A 20,526-nucleotide genomic window follows, 5' to 3' on the forward strand; every position below is an offset into this window, starting at 1 on the left:
TCAAGAGCAGCCTAAGGCAACTTAGCCAAACTCCATCTCTACAAAAAAAAATTTTTTTAAAGCAATTTCACCATTCTCAACGCTTTTCTCCTTTTTATTAACCAAATATTTCTGTAACTTTTTTTTTTTTTTTTGGTATTGAAAGACATGGGAGAAGGAAGAATCCCTGAATGCAACAGACTGGAAAGGACGCACCACAAAACGCCCCGCGGCCTCTGGACACCCTATCAGCCAGTCCCGTCCCTCCTGGTGTCCGGTCTCGACCATCCATCCCGTGTTTTGAGGGTGCCTTTCCTTACCAGATTCTTCTAAAGCCCTGATGCACCCACCCTTAAGTGGAAGGTAATGCTTCTGCCGGGGGCTGTGCGTTCTTCCACTCGGTCCCACCTTTGCCCTGGACTAAACAGGAGCCACTGAACGAGAGTACCCTGGCTCCCGGCCCTGCAGATTTTCACCAAAAACTCTAGGACTAAGGAAAAGTAGGGGCTGAAAAACCACAGAGCTCGCTGTAAACCACCGGCTCAGCGCAGTAAGTTGGGATAGTCAGTAGATCTGAGCCCTTGAGGGAGGCGCCTCCCCCTCCTCCGCGCAGCCCTCGGGCGCCCGGCTCCGCTTCCTGCAGCCAGGGTCTATTGAGGTAGACGCGCCCAGACCTGAGACGGGTTGGGACTGGACTGCGTCACGCGCGGGCTCAGAGAGCCCGGGGCCCCGCCCAGTGGCCGGCACAGCCAATCGCAGCGCGGGAAGGCTGTGGGGGCGGGGAAGGCCGCCTGGAAACTTAAATCCCGAGGCGGGCGAACCTGCGCCAGACCGCGGACGTCTGTAGTCTTAGAGGCTTGTTTGCCGAGGGCGCTTGCGCAGCTGCGACGGCTGCTGGTGAGCGCCCCCGAGCAGACCGAGGGGCAGGGCGAAGGGGGACTGGAGGAGGGAACACCCCTTCAGGGACACTGAGAGGAGGCGGGCGCGACCCCTGGGAGTGAGAGCTTCTGCCCGGAGCTCTGCCAGCCTCGAGGTGGAGAACGGGGGAGGGCGATTGGAGACCCCAGGGAGGCGCCGGGACCACTGGGAGGGCCCGGGCGGTGCAGGTCAGTCATCCAGCGGGCTGAAGCCGGGCCGGCCTGAGCGGCTTCATCCCCGCAGCCCGGCCGCGGAGCCCCCGCTCCCTGCGCGGCCGCAAACATTCTCGGGGCGCGGCGGCGCGTGCGGAGGGCGAGAGCAGGCGGTGCGGCCCCGACCCTGGCCCTCCGGGAGCTGCCTTCCCCGGTCCGGGCCCTGGCCCTGGGGCCCCTGGCTTCCAGCGGCGCGGCCTCGTGACCCTGCCCCAGTTTAGGGGAGCGAGTAGCACAGACCCAAGTGTGGGACGGCGGGAGTAGTGGGTGCTCTCCTTCCCAGTATCTTCTGGAAAGGGATTCCCGAAAGGTTTTATTCCAAAAGGAGAGGTTGGAAGACATAGCTCATCTCCTGCTGTGTATCAGCCGAGAAGGTGTGAGGTGGTTGGGCCCATCAAATACCTCCACTTGGCCTGTTTCAGCCTCTTCCACAGTCCTTGGGGAAATGCTAGGGAGAATAATTGAAATATTTTTATTCCACGGGGGCTGTAAAATGGCTTTTTAGGATTGGTCTAATCAGATACTCATTTCTTTTCTCTTTCTAGGTTTTGAAACATGAATCTTTCGCTCGTCCTGGCTGCCTTTTGCTTGGGAATAGCCTCCGCTGTTCCAAAATTTGACCAAAATTTGGATACAAAGTGGTACCAGTGGAAGGCAACACACAGAAGATTATATGGCGCGGTTGGTAACATCTGAAACTGTCCAGTGGGACTCTGGAGAGAATGGTCCTTGCTGTTGGGAGTTGATAGCCAGAGAGTAGCTTCTAGACGCCAGACCTTACCAGGCAATAACCTAACAGCACCCATTATAGGTGCAATATGGGCATATATCTCCATTGTGTCTTGGCTTGGAGAACAGCTCCCAGAGAAGTATCAACCCATCCCTGGCCATGGTTTCTCTTCCGTTTCTGCCCGCAAATCGGCTTAGTGAACATGGGTTGGGTAAGTAGACATAAAGTCCACCAGCTATATGTTTGCCTCTAGAATGAAGAAGGATGGAGGAGAGCAGTGTGGGAAAAGAATATGAAAATGATTGAACTGCACAATGGGGAATACAGCCAAGGGAAACATGGCTTCACAATGGCCATGAATGCTTTCGGTGACATGGTGAGTGTGGCAAGGATTGCTGAACTCTGTGCAGCTTCTCAGTTCTTCACCAAAATAGTCTTGCTTTTAACATTTTATTTACTTCTCCTTGAAGACCAATGAAGAATTCAGACAGATGATGGGTTGCTTTCGAAACCAGAAATTCAGGAAGGGGAAAGTGTTCCGTGAGCCTCTGTTTCTTGATCTTCCCAAATCTGTGGATTGGAGAAAGAAAGGCTACGTGACGCCAGTGAAGAATCAGGTGAGACAGCGTCAGATGCAGACCTCCCGTCTCCACAGGAAAGCCAAGAAGGAATTGGTGTCATTGCTGTGGTAGATGGTGGCACAGCATATGGTGATGGGTTTTTTGTATTTTTGATTTTTGGTGTTGTTTTTTTTTTTTGAGACGGAGTTTTGCTCTTGTTGCCCAGGCTGGATTGCAATGGCGTGATGTCGGTTCACTGCAACCTCTGCCTCCTGGGTTCAAGAGATTCTCCTGCCTCCGCCTCCCGAGTAGCTGGGATTACAAGTGCTCACCACCATGCCCAGCTAATTTTTGTGTATTTTTAGTAGCGACAGGGTTTCACCATGTTGGCCAGGCTGGTTTCAAACTCCTCAAGTGATCTGCCCGCCTCGGCCTCCCAAAGTGTGGTGATGGGTTTTTTTTTTCGTTTTTTTTTTAATTTTTTTTTTTTTTTTTAAAGTTTCATACTAAGTTTTATTGTATGCTGCTGCCAGTGTATATAAAACAATTACCCTTGTGAAATAGAAATTCATGAAAATTCAGAGAGGTAGATGTTAAGGACTGACAAAAGTAGAAGTTTGTATATTATGGCACATGTGTTACAGGGATAAGCTTTTGTACAGGCTTCAAATGTAGCTCTCTTGAATATTCACTGGATCATAAGGAGTCGTTTGGGAAACCTTTGAAAGATTCATTTTTCTACAAAAAGGAACAGACTTTCTGGGGTCTGAAGGGATTTGTACTTGAAGATACTCCAGTGAGCAGAGGGTCATGTTGAGCATTCTGCAGACAGAATTGTTTCAAGTCTGCAGCTGCCTGGGAAACTTTTACGCGGTTGAGTCTGGCCTCCAGCCGGAGCTGCTGAACCACTTTCTTCATAGCGGCGACGCTGGAGGAGCCAGACATGGTGCAAGCGACTGCCGGGCCGATTCGTGGGTCCTTTTTTTTTTTTTTTTTAAAGAATATTCAGGTAATTCAATTATATAAGATACTGTATTTGTATTGGTCTTGTAAATTGAGTTTTTTTTCTCCCTTTTTAGAAACAGTGTGGTTCTTGTTGGGCTTTTAGTGCAACTGGTGCTCTTGAAGGACAGATGTTCCGGAAAACTGGGAAACTTGTCTCACTGAGCGAGCAGAATCTGGTGGACTGTTCGCGTCCTCAAGGCAATCAGGGCTGCAATGGTGGCTTCATGGGTAAGGCCTTCCAGTATGTCAAGGAGAATGGAGGCCTGGACTCTGAGGAATCCTATCCATATGTAGCAATGGTAAATGGAGCTCTTTATCTTGTCATTCGTGCTCTGCTTTTGGAAAGTGGAACGCTTTCAGAGATAACAGATACTTTTTTCAGAATTCACATTTTATATGGTAGAATCTACATCTGCAAACTATGAGTATTGTCATTATAAATTATTAGCCTTTGGCCAGACGTGGTGGATCACGCCTGTAATCCCAGCACTTTGGGAGGCCGAGATGGGCAGATCACAAGGTCAGGAGATCAAGACAATCCTGGCTAATACAGTGAAACCCCGTCTGTACTAAAAATACAAAAAAAATTAGCCCAGGCTGGTGGCGGGTGCCTGTAGTCCCAGCTACTCGGGAGGCTGAGGCAGGAGAATGGCGTGAGCCCGGGAGGCAGAGCTTGCAGTGAGCCAAGATCGCACCACTGCACTCCAGCCTGGGCCGCAGAGCGAGACTCCGTCTCAAAAAAAAAAAAAAAATTATTAGCCTTCGCACAGTTCTCTGGTGAGATGGTCAACAGCTAATGGTTAACATATAAGTAACATTAGATGGTTAACACATAGCTGTTCTTGCTTTTACATAACATGGAGAATAAGCAAACCATTCTACATAATATAGAACTTAATCTATTGTGAAAAATTTTTTATGGACAGATTGACCTAGGGGTTCTCATTGAAGAAATGTCAACTAATTTTTCATTTTCAAATCAACGAATATCATTTTATTTCATGGGACGATTTATAAGGGTGTTAACTTGGAAATCCTAGGTTGCAAATTGCTGAGTGTTTTGGTTCTAGAACTAATGTTTCCCAGGAGGTAGAGGGTAGTGATCAAGTCTCTCCCCCTTTAACTTTAAAAGGACGAAATCTGTAAGTACAGACCTGAGAATTCTGTTGCTAATGACACTGGCTTCACGGTGGTCCCACCTGGAAAGGAGAAGGCCCTGATGAAAGCAGTCGCAACTGTGGGGCCCATCTCTGTTGCTATGGATGCAGGCCATTCGTCCTTCCAGTTCTACAAATCAGGTAAGTATCATTTTATTATAGAAATTTAGGCAGAATTGGGAAGCATCACCGTGATTGTTTCCAAACTATTTTCTGGTTTTTGGGCCCTTTTTTCTCAAAAGTTTTTTACTACTGTAATTAGGACTGTAAAGAACCCCCTTCAAGTTTTTGTTTGTTTATTTTGGTGCTATTTTAGACTGACATCCTAGGAGTAGAAAGGGATTATGCGAATTGGTATTTGGGCTCAGAGATAAGTATCTAAATCACCTTAGCTGTAAACAATAGGTTTTAGCTTTTGGATTTTCTTTTTTTTAGGTAGAAAATATCTTGAACTTAGTTGAAGTTAGTTGATTTCTAGTGAGTTGAGGTTGACTTTTTTCCTTTATCAGCCATTACTGTTTTCTGGCCAATATTGTTTGGGTCCTTATTTGGCATTTGTTTATGACATTTTACTGAATTTAGAGATGCCTCCCTTATGGAGGGTGGTAGGATGGGTTACTGTCACATGTCACTTGGAGCCTCTCACCCCAGCATTGATTTTACTCTCCCAGGCATTTATTTTGAACCAGACTGCAGCAGCGAAAACCTGGATCATGGTGTTCTGGTGGTTGGCTACGGCTTTGAAGGAGCAAATTCGAATAACAGCAAGTATTGGCTCGTCAAAAACAGGTATAAAACTCAAAATTGAAAAGGGAATTTTTGTTTCAAATCAGTATTTGGATACAAGTTCACAAAAGCTCAATTTCGAAATTCCAGAAGTCTGTCTTCTACTTAGGGTGAACACAGAAATATTAATGTTTGATTATAAGATTCCATACCAAGCTTTTTGGAGTTACTGCTATGTATTTGTAATATTTTATTACTAAGTTTTGAAAATTTTTAAATTCTGAAACACATTAGGCCTCAAGGGTTTCAGACAAAGGACTGTGGACCTGTAGGTTTGAGAGCTGATTGCTTTTTTCTGTCTAATTTTTCAACAAGGAATAGTAAGCAGAAACATCTGCCTCTGCTGGTTCTTTGTTAAGTCTGAAAGATCATCCAGGAGTCCAGTGGTCTGTGTGCATCCTTCTATTGTCATTGGATGCCCTGTCATCGAATTTCACTCCCCAGCTCTCAGGCTTTGAAGGTTGTCAGAATCCCTTTTCTCACAATTAGCATTCTTTAATTGAGATGTGACATAAGGTAGTATGTAGAGACAGACTGCTACAGTGGAATTCCAGTTCTGCCTCAGTATCTTAAAAAGTTAAGGACCCACAAGAATCAATACATTCATTCATTCATTCATTCATTTATTTTTTGAGACAGAATCTCGCCCTATCACCCAGGCTGGAGTGCAGTGGCACGATCTCAGCTCACTGCAACCTCCGCCTCCTGGGTTCAAGTGATTCTCCTGCCTCAGCCTCCCAAGTAGCTGGGACTACAGGGATGTGCTACCATACCCAGCTAATTTTTTTTGTATTTTTTAGGAGAGACGGGGTTTCACCATGTAGGCCAGGCTGCTGTCGAACTCCTGACCTCATGTGATCTGCCTGCCTTGGCCTCCCAAAGCACTAGGATTACAGACATGAGCCACTGTGCCCAGCCAGTTTTATTTTACTTTGAGATGGAGTCTTGCTCTGTCACTCAGGCAAGAGTGCAGTGGTGCAATCTCAGCTCACTGCAGCCTCCACCTCCCAGGTTCAAGTGATTCTCCTTCCTCAGACCCCCAAGTAGCTGGGACTACAGGCATGCACCACCACGCCTGGCTAATTTTTGTGGGGGTTTTTTTGTTTGTTTTTTTCTTTTGAGATGGAGTTTTGCTCTTCTTGCCCAGGCTGAAGTGCAGTGGTGCAATCTTGGCTCACTGGAACCTCTGCCGCCTGGGTTCAAATGATGATTCTCCTGCCTCAGCCTCCCAAGTAGCTGGGATTACATGCCCGGTTAATTTTTTTTTTTTTTAATTTAGTGGAGGCGGGGTTTCACCATGTTGGTCAAGCTGGTCTCGGAACTCCTGAGACCTCAGGTGATCCACCCGCCTCAGCCTCCCAAAGTGCTAGGATTACAGGCGTGCACTGCACCTGGCCAGTTTTTGTATTTTTAGTAGAAATGAGGTTTCACCAGATTGGCCAAGCTGGTCTCAAACTCCTGACCTCAAGTGATCTGCCCACCTCGGCCTCCCAAAGTGCTGGGATTGCAGGTGTGAGCCACTGTGCCCAGCCTCAGGACATTTATAAATGAATATTAACAGCACTTAGAATAGTGCCTGACACGTGGGAAGCACTGTTTAAGTATTAGCTATTATTATTAATGGAGCCAATTTTCCCTTGATTCCTTGTATAAAACGGAAAACCTGCTCCTCTTTCAGCTGGGGTCCAGAATGGGGCTCGAATGGCTATGTAAAAATAGCCAAAGACAAGAACAACCACTGTGGAATCGCCACAGCAGCCAGCTACCCCAATGTGTGAGCTGATGGATGGTGAGGAGGAAGGACTTAAGGACAGCATGTCTGGGGGAATTTTATCTTGAAACTGACCAAACGCTTATTGTGTAAGATAAACCACTTGAATCATTGAGGATCCAAGTTGAGATTTGAATTCTGTGACATTTTTACAAGGGTAAAATGTTACCACTACTTTAATTATTGTTATACACAGCTTTATGATATCAAAGACTCATTGCTTAATTCTAAGACTTTTGAGTTTCCATTTTTTAAAAAGATATACAAAACAGTTCAAAATAAATTTTAATTCGTATATAAAGGTGGGCCTTTTCTTTTTTTAATGCATTGGCTTTTTGTGTAGTCACGAAATATAATTAAGCTCTGAAATAATAACTTCATGTGCCAATGGTATGTTAGGAGAAAGATGCTAGCAGAAAGCTGGCTTCCTGGCTCTTCTAGTTATGAAAATACAGACTTTATATCAGCTGCCCAGTTACTGTGTGTAACCCAACTCCTGAATCTACCAAAATTTGATAAACAATTTGGAAGGACAAACCTAAATTTTTTTTCTTTTTTATGAGACGGAGTCTCACTCTGTCACCAAGGCTGGAGTACAGTGGCGTTATCTCAGCTCACTGCAACCTCTGCCTCCCAGGTTTAAGCAATTCTCTGCCTCAGCCTCCCGAGTAGCTGGGATTACAGGCACGTGCCACCACGCCTAGTGTATTTTTAGTAGAGGGTTTCACCATTTTGGCCAGGCTGGTCTTGAACTCTTGACCTCGTGATCCACCCGCCTCAGCCTCCCAAGGTGTTGGGATTACAGGTGTGAGCCACTGCGCCCGGCCCCTAAATTGTTTTAGTAAAGAAGAAAGCAGTTGACTTTTTAGAAAAGGAGATGTCTTCTTCCTTTGACACATAACCTCAAGATAGTTAGGTTATGTGATAAAAAGTGAAGCAGCTTGTTACTGGAGCCTCTCTGAATTGCTGGTGACCACTCTGCAGTCTGAGGAAGACGCAGGTGCAAGTAAGTTAGCAAGGGTATTTTGTCTCTGATGACATATTCCACCTAGCTCTTCTAGAAAAGCTTATTTGTTAACTAGTGTTAGCAAAAATAAATGGTATGGTTAACAAATCTCAGGCATTTGGCAGTAGCTGGAGAAATTTGTTCAAGGTCCACAAGAGATGAGGCTGGGCTACAAAAAGAGGCCTCTGGCCGAAGACGGATAAGAGATCACAAGTGAAAGGTCAGAAGTCACTAGGCCAGACTCTGGCTACCTAATCCGTGAATTAAAAATAAACTCAAAATGGCGGAAAAAAGCCTAAGCATATAGTTACACAGGTAGTAAATACAAATAAAACGATATCTTTGCATATTTAAAATACTGGCAGAAAGTACACCAAACTTGTGGGTGAATTATGGGTGATTATTTAACTTGTTTAGTGGAAAGCATGTATTTTTATGAGCAGGAGAAAATAGTAAAGATATACCCACATTCTGCAGGCTAAAGGAGAGCCCCATGTGTGTTGTAAAAGCCCATGTTTCCAGTCAAATAAAAAAAATACAGGGGATGAGCTGGTGAAATTTAATTGAGAGGTGATCCATTGTGAATGCAATGGGAGGGAAGGGGCATGTGGGACTGTGTATCCCGAAAACCCTTCAATAGCCTATGTCCACAGCCATCTGTGGAAAATCCAGTCTACCATATTCAGTCTTGAGTTTTCTCTGAGAAAGGATTCCTTCATCTTTGCAGCGGCAGGCTAAGTCAGTACTCTCCACAGATTCTTGGAACAACAACCCAGGCTCTAAGGAAACATCTAGGCACTAAATTGAATGAAAGAGTGATGGCTTTTTATTCAAATAAAAAAATTTCAAATCTGTCAAAACAGCACCCCTCAGAAAACTAAAATGGAGATATTTCAAGATTTTATAATTTTCAAAGACCTTTGAAATATTTTAAACTTGTGAAAAGTTACAAACCTGATGTGTTGTCTAAAAGCGTTTTTCAGACAAGCCAGTAGACTTGAAAAATCTAGTCTGAAGCACAGACTTAACCAATATTTGCTGGGGATAGGCCCCCAAATCTGGCCATAAACAAAATCTCTGCAATACTGTGACATGTTCATGATGGCCATGACGCCCACGCTGAAGGTTGTGGGTTTACCGGAATGAGGGCAAGGAACACCTGGCCCACCCAAGGCTTAAAGGCATTCCTAAACCACAAACAATAGCATGAGCGATCTGTGCCTTAAGGACATGTTCCTGCTGCAGATAACTAGCCAGAGCCCATCCCTTTGTTTCCTGGAAAGAATACTTTCAGTTAATCTATAATCTGTAGAAACAATGTTTATCACTGGCTTGCTGTCAATAAATATATGGGTAAATCTCTGTTCAGGGCTCTCAGCTCTGAAAGCTGTGAGTCCCCTGATTTCCCACTCCACATGCTATATTTCTGGGTGTGTCTTTAATTTCTCCAGCGCCGCTGGGTTAGTATCCGTGACTGAGCTGGTCTCGGCAAGTATTTCCTATACTCAAACATCTAAATTGTTTGTTTTCTTATTTGAATTGCAAAGGAAGTAAGGAAGGGTGAGATAGAAATGATTGAGCATATTAAGAGGGAGGAGTTTGCTGATGTGGGAGTGTAGTTATGACACTTTGGCATCATACTAGAGGCCATGGACTCAGCAATTGGGAAATATCCACTCAGCCCTATGTGCGGTTCATGTGTGTGTTTTGCCTATGAAAGTTGAAACTGTTTTCTAAATGTATTTCCTTTTGTAACTGATATAAAATTTCTAAAAAGCAAAGAAGAAACTTCTGTGTATTAAAAATAACATTAGTAAATGTATATATACAGTCATGTGTTGCTTGATGGGGATACATTCTGAGAAATGTGTCTTGGGTGATTTCATCATGCCGTGAACATCATAGAGTACACTGACACAAACCTAGATGGTACAGCCTATCACACACCTAGGCTATATGGTACAGCCTGTTGCTCCTAAGCTACGCACCTGTGCAACACATCACTGTGCTGAATACTGTACACAGTTGTAACACAGTGGTAAGTATTTGTGTATCTGAACAGAGAAAAGTACAGTAAAAATATAGGATCATAATTTTATGGGACCACTATCATATATGCAGTCACTGACCAAAACATCATGTAGCACATGACTTGTGTGTATGGATATCTCAATTGTAAACAATTTTGCAAACGTTCATTATCTCTTTTTAAGTAAGTTAATAAGTAAAACTATTACTAAGCTGCAACATGTTCTTGTTCTGCAGTGTATTTATTCATTTGGATACAGTTGATCCTTGAACAACGCAGAGGTTAGGGGCGCCAACCCTTGTGCAGCCAAATATTTTGCATATAACTTTAATTCCTCCAAAACTTTTCTACTAATAGCCTACTGTTGACTGGAAGCCTTGCTGATAACATAAACAGCCAATTAACACATATTTTGTGTATGTATTATAAAATACTGTATGCTTACAGTAAGGTAGAGAAAAAATGTCATTAAGAAAATTATGGCCGGGCACAGTGGCTCACACTTGTAATCCCAGTGCTTTGAGAGGCCGAGGCAGGCAGATCACAAGCTCATGAGATCGAGACCATCCTGGCTAACATGGTGAAACCCCGTCTCTAATAAAAATACAAAAACAAAATTAGCCAGGCGTTGTGGCGGGCGCCTGTGGTCGCAGCTACTCAGGAGACTGAGGCGGGATAATGGCGTGAACCCAGGAGGCGGAGATTGCAGTGAGCCAAGATCGCACCACTGCACTCCAGCCTGGGCGACAGAGCAAGATTCTGTCTCAAAAAAAAAAAAAAGGCAATCACAAGGAAGATAAATTACATTTACGAAGTGAAAGTGGATCATCATAAAGGTCTTTATCGCTGTTGTCTTCACATTGAATAGGCTGAGGAGGAGGAGTAAGAAGCAGGGTTGGAGTTGCTGTCTTGGGTTGCAGAGGTGGAAGAAAATCTGTGTATAAGTGGACCATCAGTTCAAACCCATGTTGTTCAAGGATCTACTATTTATTGGGCTCCTATGCAATAGCACTGTGCTGGGCTCTGGGGACACGAGTGAAGCAAATAGTCACACTCCCTCCCTTGCTTACATTCTTATGTTGCTGAGCCCATGCATAACCTCTATCCTTGCCACCATGGCCACTTTGTTTGTGAACCCCAGGGTGGCTGGGGAAAGAGGCTGACTGGTATCCAGAGAAAGGTCATCCTATTCACTCAGTTATTAAAATCCTCCTCTGCTGAGGTCACCCTTTTGTGAGAATTCACATGGGATCAAATATCTTCACTTGTTTTTTTTTTACCCATTCAGAGAGATCTGTTCAGATATGCATTCCCCAGACCCCTTTATCACCAATTTGCCAATCATGTTCATTACAAGTCTGTGGCCACCCAGCCAAATCATTAACCATAGCCCATAAAATCGTATATAATCATACACCTGGCTATTTCTTCTTCCAAGCAAAATGAACAACCAAGTACACTGCTGAAGTTTTGTTTCCCTTCACCTCTGTTCTTCAAGGATGTCTCAGAAACGTGCTGTAATCGCGCAGCATCCATTGGTTGGTTCCTGGATATTGTACAGAACCATCTATAATCAGGCCCAAGTTTTCTCTTCCTCACCCAGTTGATGGTAGGGAACTCTCTGTGAGGCCATAGGTGTGGGCTGGGAAAGAAAACATGATGTAGCAGGAGTTAGGACTGTCAGTGTTGGGACCACTTCTTCCTGTAACTTACCTGTGCCTTCAGGGCCTCCTCATGCCCCATCACACATACAGTCATCTCTTGATATCCATGGGGGATTGGTTCCACAACCCCCTGCAGATACCAGAATCCACAGATGCTCAATCCACTTGAGCATCTCAAAACTACATATAAAATGGTGTAGTATTTACATGTAACTTATGGTGTAGTATTTACATATAATGGTGTAGTATTACATAAAGTATGTAATACACCATTATGTAATGGTGTAGTATTACATAAAGTGGTGTAGTATTTACATATAACTTGAGCATCTCAAAATTACCTCATATAAAATGGTGTAATATTTACATATAACTTACACACATCCTCCCTTATACTTTATCTCTAGATTCCTTATAATACCTAGCACATTGTAAATGTTATGTAAGTAGTTGTTATACTGTATTTTTTTTTTTTAGGGAATAATGACAAGATAGAAGTCTGTACATGTTCAGCACAGACTATCCTTTTTTAAAAAAAAAAAATTGGGCCGTGCACAGTGTCTCACACCTGTAATCCCAGCACTTTGGGAGGCCAAGGCGGGCAGATCACGAGGTCAGATCGAGACCATCCTGGCTCGCACAGTGAAACCCCATCTCTACTAAAAATACAAAAAATTAGCTGGGTGTGGTAGCGGGCACCTGTAGTCCCAGCTACTCGGGAAACTGAGGCAGAAGAATGGCGTGAACCCGGGAGGTGGAGCTTGCAGTGAGCTAAGATCGTGCCACTGCACTCCAGCCTGGGTGACAGAGCGAGACTACGTCTCCAAAAAAAAAAAAGAAAAAATTTCTATCCGAGGTTGGTTGCATCCCACACAGTTTGAACTGTAAAGGCTCACAGATGCAAAACCCACGGATACAGAGGACCAACTGTATACCACTTCATGTGATGTTGGAGTGCTGTTCTGCACGCTTAACTTTATGGCTTGGTGGATCAGACAATGCCCAATGTACGATGGAAAGCTCAGGTTGCAGGGTAGCTAGGTGGCCCATGATGGAGCAGTCTCCACTAAGTCCCAGGAGCAAGCCAAAACTGCTTCTCAAAAGGAGAGTAGTTACCAGCAGAAGATGGCATGCTCCAAAGTTCTAGGGTCCACACTGATTTGCCTGTAGAGGCCTGCCAGTGGCTTCAGATAGTATCCCTATCTGCCACTGACACTTTAAGCACCATTGGATCTCCTGAAACATAAAGCCCAAGTGAGAGAGCAGCTTGCACAGCAGCCTGGACCTGTTGCAGAGCCTGCTCTTATCCTGGGCTTAAAACTAGCAGCTTTTTGGGTCACTTGGTAAATAGGTCAGAGAGTAACACACTCAGTTGAGGAATATGTTGCCTCTAAAATCCAAAGAGGGCCTAACGGTGTTATGCCTCTTTTTTCGATTGTACAAGGGGCTAGATGCAACAACTTATTCTTCACTTTAGAAGGGATATCTCGACCACTAGACTCCTAGAAATTTCACTGAAGTGAAAGGCCCTTGAATTTTTGTAGGATTTATTTTCCACCCTCTGACATGCAAATATCTTAGTAATAAGTCTAGAATAGTTGCTACTTCTTACTGCTTCCAGTCAGCATTATGTCATCAATGTAATGGACCAGTGTGATTGATATCTTATAGAAGGGAAAGGCAATTAAGATCCCTTCAGATTAAATTATGACATAGGGCTGGAGAGTTGGCATACACCTGAGGTAGGACAATGAAGGTGTATTGCGAGCTTGCCACCTGAAACCAAACTGTTTCTGGCGATTTCTACTAACAGACATCAGGAAAACAAAGTATCTGCCAGATCAATAAGTGCATACCAGGTACCAGGGGGTGTATTAATTTACTGAAGCCGAGAAAGCACATTTGGAACAGCAGCTGAAATTGATGTCCCCACCTGATTAAGTTTCCAGTAATTTACTCTGATTCTCCAAGATCTGTTTTCTTCACAGGCTAAATAGGGGAGTAGAATGGGAATGTGATAAAAAGTACCACGTCTGCATCCTTCAAGTCCTTGATGGTGGTACTAATCTCTGCAAGCCCTACAAGAATGCAGTATTGTTTTTGGTTTGCTGTTTTTCTAGATAGAGGCAGTTAAGTGGCTTCCACTTTCTACCACAATTGCCCTCACTCCTCAGGTCAGGAAACCAGTGTAGGGATTCTGCTAATTGTTGAGTATGTCTATTCCAATTATTCTGCAGCTACAGAGATAATGAGACTGGACCCACTGCAAGACAGACCTGAACTAAAACTCCATTGATCACCTAACCTCCCTAAACCCCTACTCTCACCTGTGGACCAGAGTGATGTATTAGTTTTCCTGGGGTCCTCTGAGTCTGAGTTCAGAACCAATGTCCAGTAATTCCCCCAAAGTCTGATTATTCCATTTTCCCCAATGCACAGTCAGTCAACTTGGTAAAGTGCTATAGGTCCCTCTGGGGAAGGCTGAGAGAAAAATGAACAGTATACAATTTTGGTAGTGCAGTGGGGACACAGCCTCATTATTTAAGGAGATATGGGTCTGCAAACTGGCCCAAGTCTTGGAATTTATTCAGGAGCTGTAACCTCGTTTTTTTTTTTATTCAAGTTAGACTTTTATTCACTTGACTCTTCTTTTTATACAGAACAAATACGAATTTAGTAGGCTTTCCATCTATTTTATTTCTATGGATACTATGACCAGCTAGCCAATGCCATAAGTCTCTGTAAATCAGACTTTCTAACTACAGTTTTGACTTTACTGTCCATTACAGTAACTATGTTCACCTTGTCTTTGGTGATTAAATGCTGCCACTTGGCCCCTGCCATCCTGGGATCCAGTTACTCTCCTTGTACTTAAGAATCCCATTCGGTGGCAGCAGTTCCCACTGTCATTTCTGACCTATACAGAAGAGCAACCACAGAGCTCTTTAAAAATATTGGAACTCCCTCACAAATTTATTTCTCATAGTCATGACAGAAAGTGTGTCCTGAGCTAGATGTGGTAGCTCACACCTATAATCCCAGCACCTTGGGTGGCGAAGGTAGGAGGATCGCTTGAGCTCAGGAGTTTGAGGCCTGCTTGGGCAACGTAGCAAGACCTTGCCTCTATAAAAATTTTTTAAATTAGCCAGGTATGATGGTGCATATAGTCCCAGCTACTCAGGAGGCTGAGGCAGGAGGGTCCCTTGAGCCCAGGAGTTTGAGGCTACAGTGTGCTATGGTCACACCACTGTACTCCAGCCAGGGCAATAGAGTGAGCCCTGACTCTAAAAAATAATAATAAATAGAAAAAGAAAGCATGTCCTCTTGTTAAAGATTTTTCAATGACACTTGTTCAAGGGTGGTAAGGCTGACTTTTTGAAGATCATCAGAATAGATACAGGGACCACTGCAATAGCATTTTACAGTGAGGGGGAGAGATTGGGCTCAACTCTGAATACAATTTGGGTAAGTGGGAATTTATTGCCAAGGAGTAGGATGGGGGTCAGTGGATTGAAAATTACTAAGAGGAAACTTCAAGAGTAAGGAAAGATTCTGGCTTAACTGACCTAACAGGATTCTTGCTGAAAACAGGCTGGGGTGTTGAGACACCACCGGGATGGTGGAGGATGAAGCCCTGATCAGATATGGAGGATGATCAGATACTGAGCATGGGAGTTTTGTTTTTTTTTTTATACTTTAAGTTCTAGGGTACATGTTCACAATGTGCAGGTTTGTTACATATGTATACATGTGCCATGTTGGTGTGCTGCACCCATTAACTCATCATTTACATTAGGTATTTCTCCTAATGCTATCCCTCCCCCCTCTTCCAACCCCATGACAGACCCCAGTGTGTGATGTTCCCCACACTGTGTCCAAGTATTCTCATTGTTCAGTTCCCACCTATGAGTGAGAACATGGGCTGTTTGGTTTTCTGTCCTTGCGATAGTTTGTTGAGAATGATGGTTTCCAGCTTCATCCGTGTCCCTACAAATGACATGAACTCATCCTTTTTTTATGGCTGCGTGGTATTCCATGGTGTATATGTGCCACATTTTCTTAATCCAGTCTATCATTGATGGACATTTGGGTTGGTTCCAAGTCTTTGCTATTGTGAATAGTGCCGCAATAAACATACATGTGTGCATGTGTCTTCATAGCAGCATGATTTATAATCCTTTGGGTATATACCCAGTAATGGGATGGCTGAGTCAAATGGTATTTCTGGTTCCAGATCCTTGAGGAATTGCCACACTGTCTTCCACAATGGTTGAATTAGTTTACAGTCCCACCAACAGTGTAAAAGTATTCCTATTTCTCCACATCCTCTCCAGCACCTGTTGTTTCCTCACTTTTTAATGATCGCCATTCTAACTGGTGTGAGATGGTATCTCATTGTGGTTTTGATTTGCATTTCTCTGATGGCCAGTGATGATGAGCATTTTTTCATGTGCCTGTTGGCTGCATAAATGTCTTCTTTTGAGAAGTGTCTGTTCATATCCTTTGCCCACTTTTTGATGGGGTTGTTTGATTTTTTCTTGTAAATTTGTTAAGTTCTTTGTAGATTCTGGATATTAGCCCTTTGTCAGATGGGTAGATTGTAAAAATTTTCTCCCATTCTGTAGGTTTTCTGTTCACTCTGATGGTAGTTTCTTTTGCTGTGCAGAAGCTCTTTAGTTTAATTAGATCCCATTTGTCTATTTTAGCTTTTGTTGCCATTGCTTTTGGTGTTTTAGTCATGAAGTCCTTGCCCAAGAGCATGGGGGTTCTTTCTAAACTGACTTAGCAGAGTTCTTTTCTTTCTTCTTTTTTTTTTTTTTTTTTTTTTTGGAGATGGAGTTTTGCTCTTGTCACCCAGGCTGGAGTGCAATGGCATGATCTCGACTCACTGCAACCTCCATCTCCTCGGTTCAAGCGATTCTCCTGCCTCCGCCTCCCAAGTAGCTGGGATTACAGGCATGCGCCACCACACCTGGCTAATTTTTGTATTTTTAGTTGAGACGGGGTTTCACCATGTTGGCCAGGCTGGTCTCAAACTCTTGACCTCAGGTGATCCACCTGCTTCAGCTTCCCAAAGTGCTGGGATTACAGGCGTGAGCCACTGCGCCCAGCCAGCAGGGTTCTTTTCTAAAACTGAATTTTCCAAGGAAGCGCACAGATGGGCCTAGGTGAAGTTTCAGAAGCCTGACGAAAGTTTGGTCAAGCAGAGGATCTTTGTCACCCTGTACCCTCATTGGGTGAGTGAGCAGGTCTTACATTATAAATTCACTCTCACATGTCAATCTCCCAAAGCCTTTGGATACCTTTTATGGTATACCAAAGGCAGTTCCAGCATCTCAACTAATTTAGTGTGGGCCACTTTTGGATCTATGGTTCAACCTACCAACCAAACTGCCAGAGCCCTTTCTAATTCCTCAAGCTACAAGACTGAATAAATAATCTCTGCTTAATGAGCCCATAGCAATAAATTTAGTCTGATCCAACATTGTCTTCCTTCCACCATTATCTTACACCTTAATATCCATTTTTACTCTTATTCCTCATATTTTGACACGTAAGTTAGAAAAATTTTGCAGTTCTTTTGGCATCTAGTTCACCTCTTCATGGGGCACACTTTCTACTTCATCTTTAAGAACCTGCTGGGATTTTAATCTAGTAATGAGTCTGGAAACAAAGAGGGGTCTGGAAGGCACTGAAGAGAATCTGCAGTGTCTTGCAGGGCAACTCAAAAGGAGGCCATTACAGATTCTCAGCCAAAGCAGGTTAACCTCCTCAGACAAAAGTGGAAAGGCTGCTTCTCCTGCAAAAGAAGATGCAGGAGAGTTTAGGGATTGAATGTCCCCAGCTTCATCGGAATATGCCCATATATCCCCATTCCAAATTCCAGCATGCCACTACTTCCCAAACACCTTACCAACCCACACCCTGTGAGATTAGGGATTCAGTTTGTGTTGTAATTCATCCACTCACAGGACAAGACTTTGGGTTTCGTTTTCTGAAATCTTGACGCTGTGGCTACAAGTGTTAAGGGTCTTGAGCATATGTAGAAATGTTCAGGTCATTTATGTGGCACTTGAGCCAAGTCCTGAGCTGATCCTTTTCTTTCCCTACTTTGTCCAGTGCAGTTACAAGCAACCAGCTACTCTCATACTGGTTACCTTAACAAAAGTGTTCTAAGGTACCAAATACTGGTCACCCTGAAATGTGCCTCTCATAAGTATTTGATTAGGAATATCCAGTGGCAATATTTGGCATCACATCACACCATGGACTATCTGTGCTCCCTTTACCACTGGAAATAGAGTCATTGTTGCCTTTAGGTTGAATCAGATTAGAGAATCCACTTCAGAAACTCCAGAACCAATTCAGAAAACTCAGTCTTCAGTTTCTTTTTCTGTAGAACCACTGTCAGTAGGAAAATCTGTATTTTAAAAAATTGGCTCACAGGATTGTGGGTGCTGACAAATCCAAAATTTATAGGGCAGACCAATACCCTGGCAACTCTAGGTTGCAGTCTGGAGGCAGAGTTTCCTTCCGCTCCAGGAAACCTCAGTTTTCACTCCTTGTGCCTTCAACTGATTGGTGAGGCCCACATATATTATGGCGTGAAATCTGCTTTATTCGAAGTCAACTGATTGTAGATGCTAATCACATCTACACAATACTTCACATTAACATATGGACTGCTGTTTGACCAAATCACTGAGGAGAGCAGCCTAGTGAAGTTTGACACATAAAATGTAATCATCTCAGAAGGATTCTTCTTGATGCATCCCCTCCCCCATGATCCCTTCCCCACCTTCCCACTTGTTCCTTCTCTTGCTGTCATTCCCACCTTATGTCCCTCAACACACACACATACTCTTAAAATATTTTTTATTCTTTTTATTTTCTATCCTTTTTAGATAGCTTGAGTAGGCACTTGCTGTCTAATTAATACAGTCTGAGTGAAGGTGTTCTTTTCTTCAAAGGTGACCCCTTGTCACCACCAGCCCATCCTCTAAGAAAATGATGGTTGAAGCTGCAGTGACAGAATTGGAGAGATGCTCTGTTAGATAAGTCTGCCTTTTATGGAATGCCTTTTACAGACTGTAGTTCTCCTCACCCTGTGATTTTTAACAGGAAGTGTCTTCAGGGTTTCAAGCTTCAGGTTTGAGGCCTCTTCATCACCAAACCTTCCATAATCTAGAGTTTATTTCCCCAATCTAAGACTGCTTCCCAAAATAATAATTAAAGCAATAATATGATACCTAGCATTCATGGAGGATGACAAAGTGCTTCATGTTAATAATTTTATTTGATAACAAACAGACTCCAGAAAAAGTCAGGAATAGGGCCTCCTATTTTTTTTTTTTCTTTGAGACTGAGTTTCACTCTTGTCATTCAGGCTGGAGTGCAATGGTACGATCTCGGCTCACCGCAACCTCCACCTCCCGGGTTCAAGCAATTCTCCTGCCTCAGCCTCCCAAGTAGCTGAGATTACGGACATGCACCACCACACCTGGATAATTTTTAAATTTTTTTTCTTTGATGGCCTCCTTTTTTTTTTTATTATACTTTAAGTTTTAGGATACATGTGCACAATGTGCAGGTTTGTTACATATGTATCCATGTGCATGTGCATGTGTTGAAGTCCAAACTTATAATTGTGGATTTGTTGATTTCTCCTTTCAGCTTTATTGGTTTTGCTTTATGCATTTTAAGGCTCTGTTCTTGGTGAGTACACATGTAAGATCATTTTGTCTTCATGGTAAATTAATTTTTTTAAATCATTATGTAATGTCCCTCTTTGTCTCCAGTAATTCTTTGCTCTGAGGTCTACTATACTAGTATTAATATAGTGACTTCTACTTTTAAGTTAATATTTGCATGGTACACTTATTTTAATGCTTTTCATTTTCTTTTTTTTCTTTTCTTTTTATTATACTTTAAGTTTTAGGGTACATGTGCACAATGTGCAGGTTTGTTACATATGTATACATGTGCCATGTTGGTGTGCTGCACCCAGTAACTCGTCATTTAACATTAGGTATATCTCCAAATGCTATCCCTCACCCTTCCCCCCACCCGACAACAGGCCCCAGTGTGTGATGTTCCCCTTCCTGTGTCCATGTGTTCTCATTGTTCAGTTCCCACCTATGAGTGAGAACATGTGGGTTTGGTTTTTTGTCCTTGCAATAGTTTGCTGAGAATGATGGTTGCCAGCTTCATCCATGTCCCTACAAAGGACATCAACTCATCATTTTTTGTGGCTGCATAGTATTCCATGGTGTATATGTGCCACATTTTCTTACTCCAGTCTATCATTATTGGACGTTTGGGTTGGTTCCAAGTCTTTGCTATTGTGAAGAGTGCCGCAATAAACATACATGTGCATGTGTCTTTATAGCAGCATGATTTATAATCCTTTGGGTATATACCCAGTAATGGGATGGCTGGGTCAAATGGTATTTCTAGTTCTAGATCCCTGAGGAATCACCGCACTGACTTCCACAATGGTTGAACTAGTTTACTTTTCATTTTCAGTCTACCTATGCCATTGTATTTCAAGTGAGTTTTTTTGTAGATCCAGCATAATGTTCAATCATGTTTGGTTTTTTGTTTTTTAGTCCACTCTGCCAATCTGTCTTTTAATTACTGTACGTAGACCACTTGAAGAATTGCCTTGTAGCAATTCTGATATATGAGGGCTGAAGTCTGCCATTTTGT

General features: G+C 43.3%; 2 protein-coding genes across 5 annotated transcripts; one reads left to right on the forward strand and one right to left on the reverse strand.

Moving 5' to 3' along the window:
* Nucleotides 1-505: 505 nt before the first annotated feature.
* CTSV (cathepsin V) lies at nucleotides 506-10,371 on the forward strand. Of its 4 annotated transcripts, none has more exons than XM_063636901.1 (8): nucleotides 506-529; nucleotides 1,655-1,790; nucleotides 2,093-2,215; nucleotides 2,310-2,456; nucleotides 3,479-3,703; nucleotides 4,537-4,702; nucleotides 5,233-5,350; nucleotides 7,026-7,419. In XM_063636901.1, exons 2-8 carry the CDS (start codon nucleotides 1,665-1,667, stop codon nucleotides 7,123-7,125), a joined length of 1,005 nt encoding a protein of 334 aa, XP_063492971.1. In that variant the 5' UTR covers nucleotides 506-529; nucleotides 1,655-1,664; the 3' UTR covers nucleotides 7,126-7,419. The 4 variants fall into 4 exon arrangements, with proteins under 4 accessions (XP_063492971.1, XP_055127740.1, XP_055127742.1 ...); XM_055271765.1 differs by lacking the exon at nucleotides 506-529 and adding an exon at nucleotides 754-876 and having other exon boundaries at nucleotides 7,026-10,371; XM_055271767.2 differs by lacking the exon at nucleotides 506-529 and adding an exon at nucleotides 902-1,012.
* LOC129479145 (guanine nucleotide-binding protein G(I)/G(S)/G(O) subunit gamma-5) lies at nucleotides 2,899-3,377 on the reverse strand. Its single transcript, XM_055271768.1, has one exon. It carries the CDS (start codon nucleotides 3,342-3,344, stop codon nucleotides 3,138-3,140), a length of 207 nt encoding a protein of 68 aa, XP_055127743.1. The 5' UTR covers nucleotides 3,345-3,377; the 3' UTR covers nucleotides 2,899-3,137.
* Nucleotides 10,372-20,526: the final 10,155 nt, after the last annotated feature.

This window comes from Symphalangus syndactylus, chromosome 3 (assembly GCF_028878055.3).
Source record: "Symphalangus syndactylus isolate Jambi chromosome 3, NHGRI_mSymSyn1-v2.1_pri, whole genome shotgun sequence".
In the NCBI taxonomy this organism is placed as follows: domain Eukaryota; kingdom Metazoa; phylum Chordata; class Mammalia; order Primates; family Hylobatidae; genus Symphalangus; species Symphalangus syndactylus.

Excerpts from the sequence above, each read along its gene's own strand:
- CTSV (XM_063636901.1), top strand. The coding sequence starts at position 1,665 with ATGAATCTTTCGCTCGTCCTGGCTGCCTTTTGCTTGGGAATAGCCTCC. Across the intron at positions 4,703-5,232 it reads CTTCCAGTTCTACAAATCAG|GCATTTATTTTGAACCAGAC; the intron begins GTAAGTATCATT and ends TTACTCTCCCAG. Across the intron at positions 5,351-7,025 it reads TATTGGCTCGTCAAAAACAG|CTGGGGTCCAGAATGGGGCT; the intron begins GTATAAAACTCA and ends CTCCTCTTTCAG.
- LOC129479145 (XM_055271768.1), bottom strand. The coding sequence starts at position 3,344 with ATGTCTGGCTCCTCCAGCGTCGCCGCTATGAAGAAAGTGGTTCAGCAG.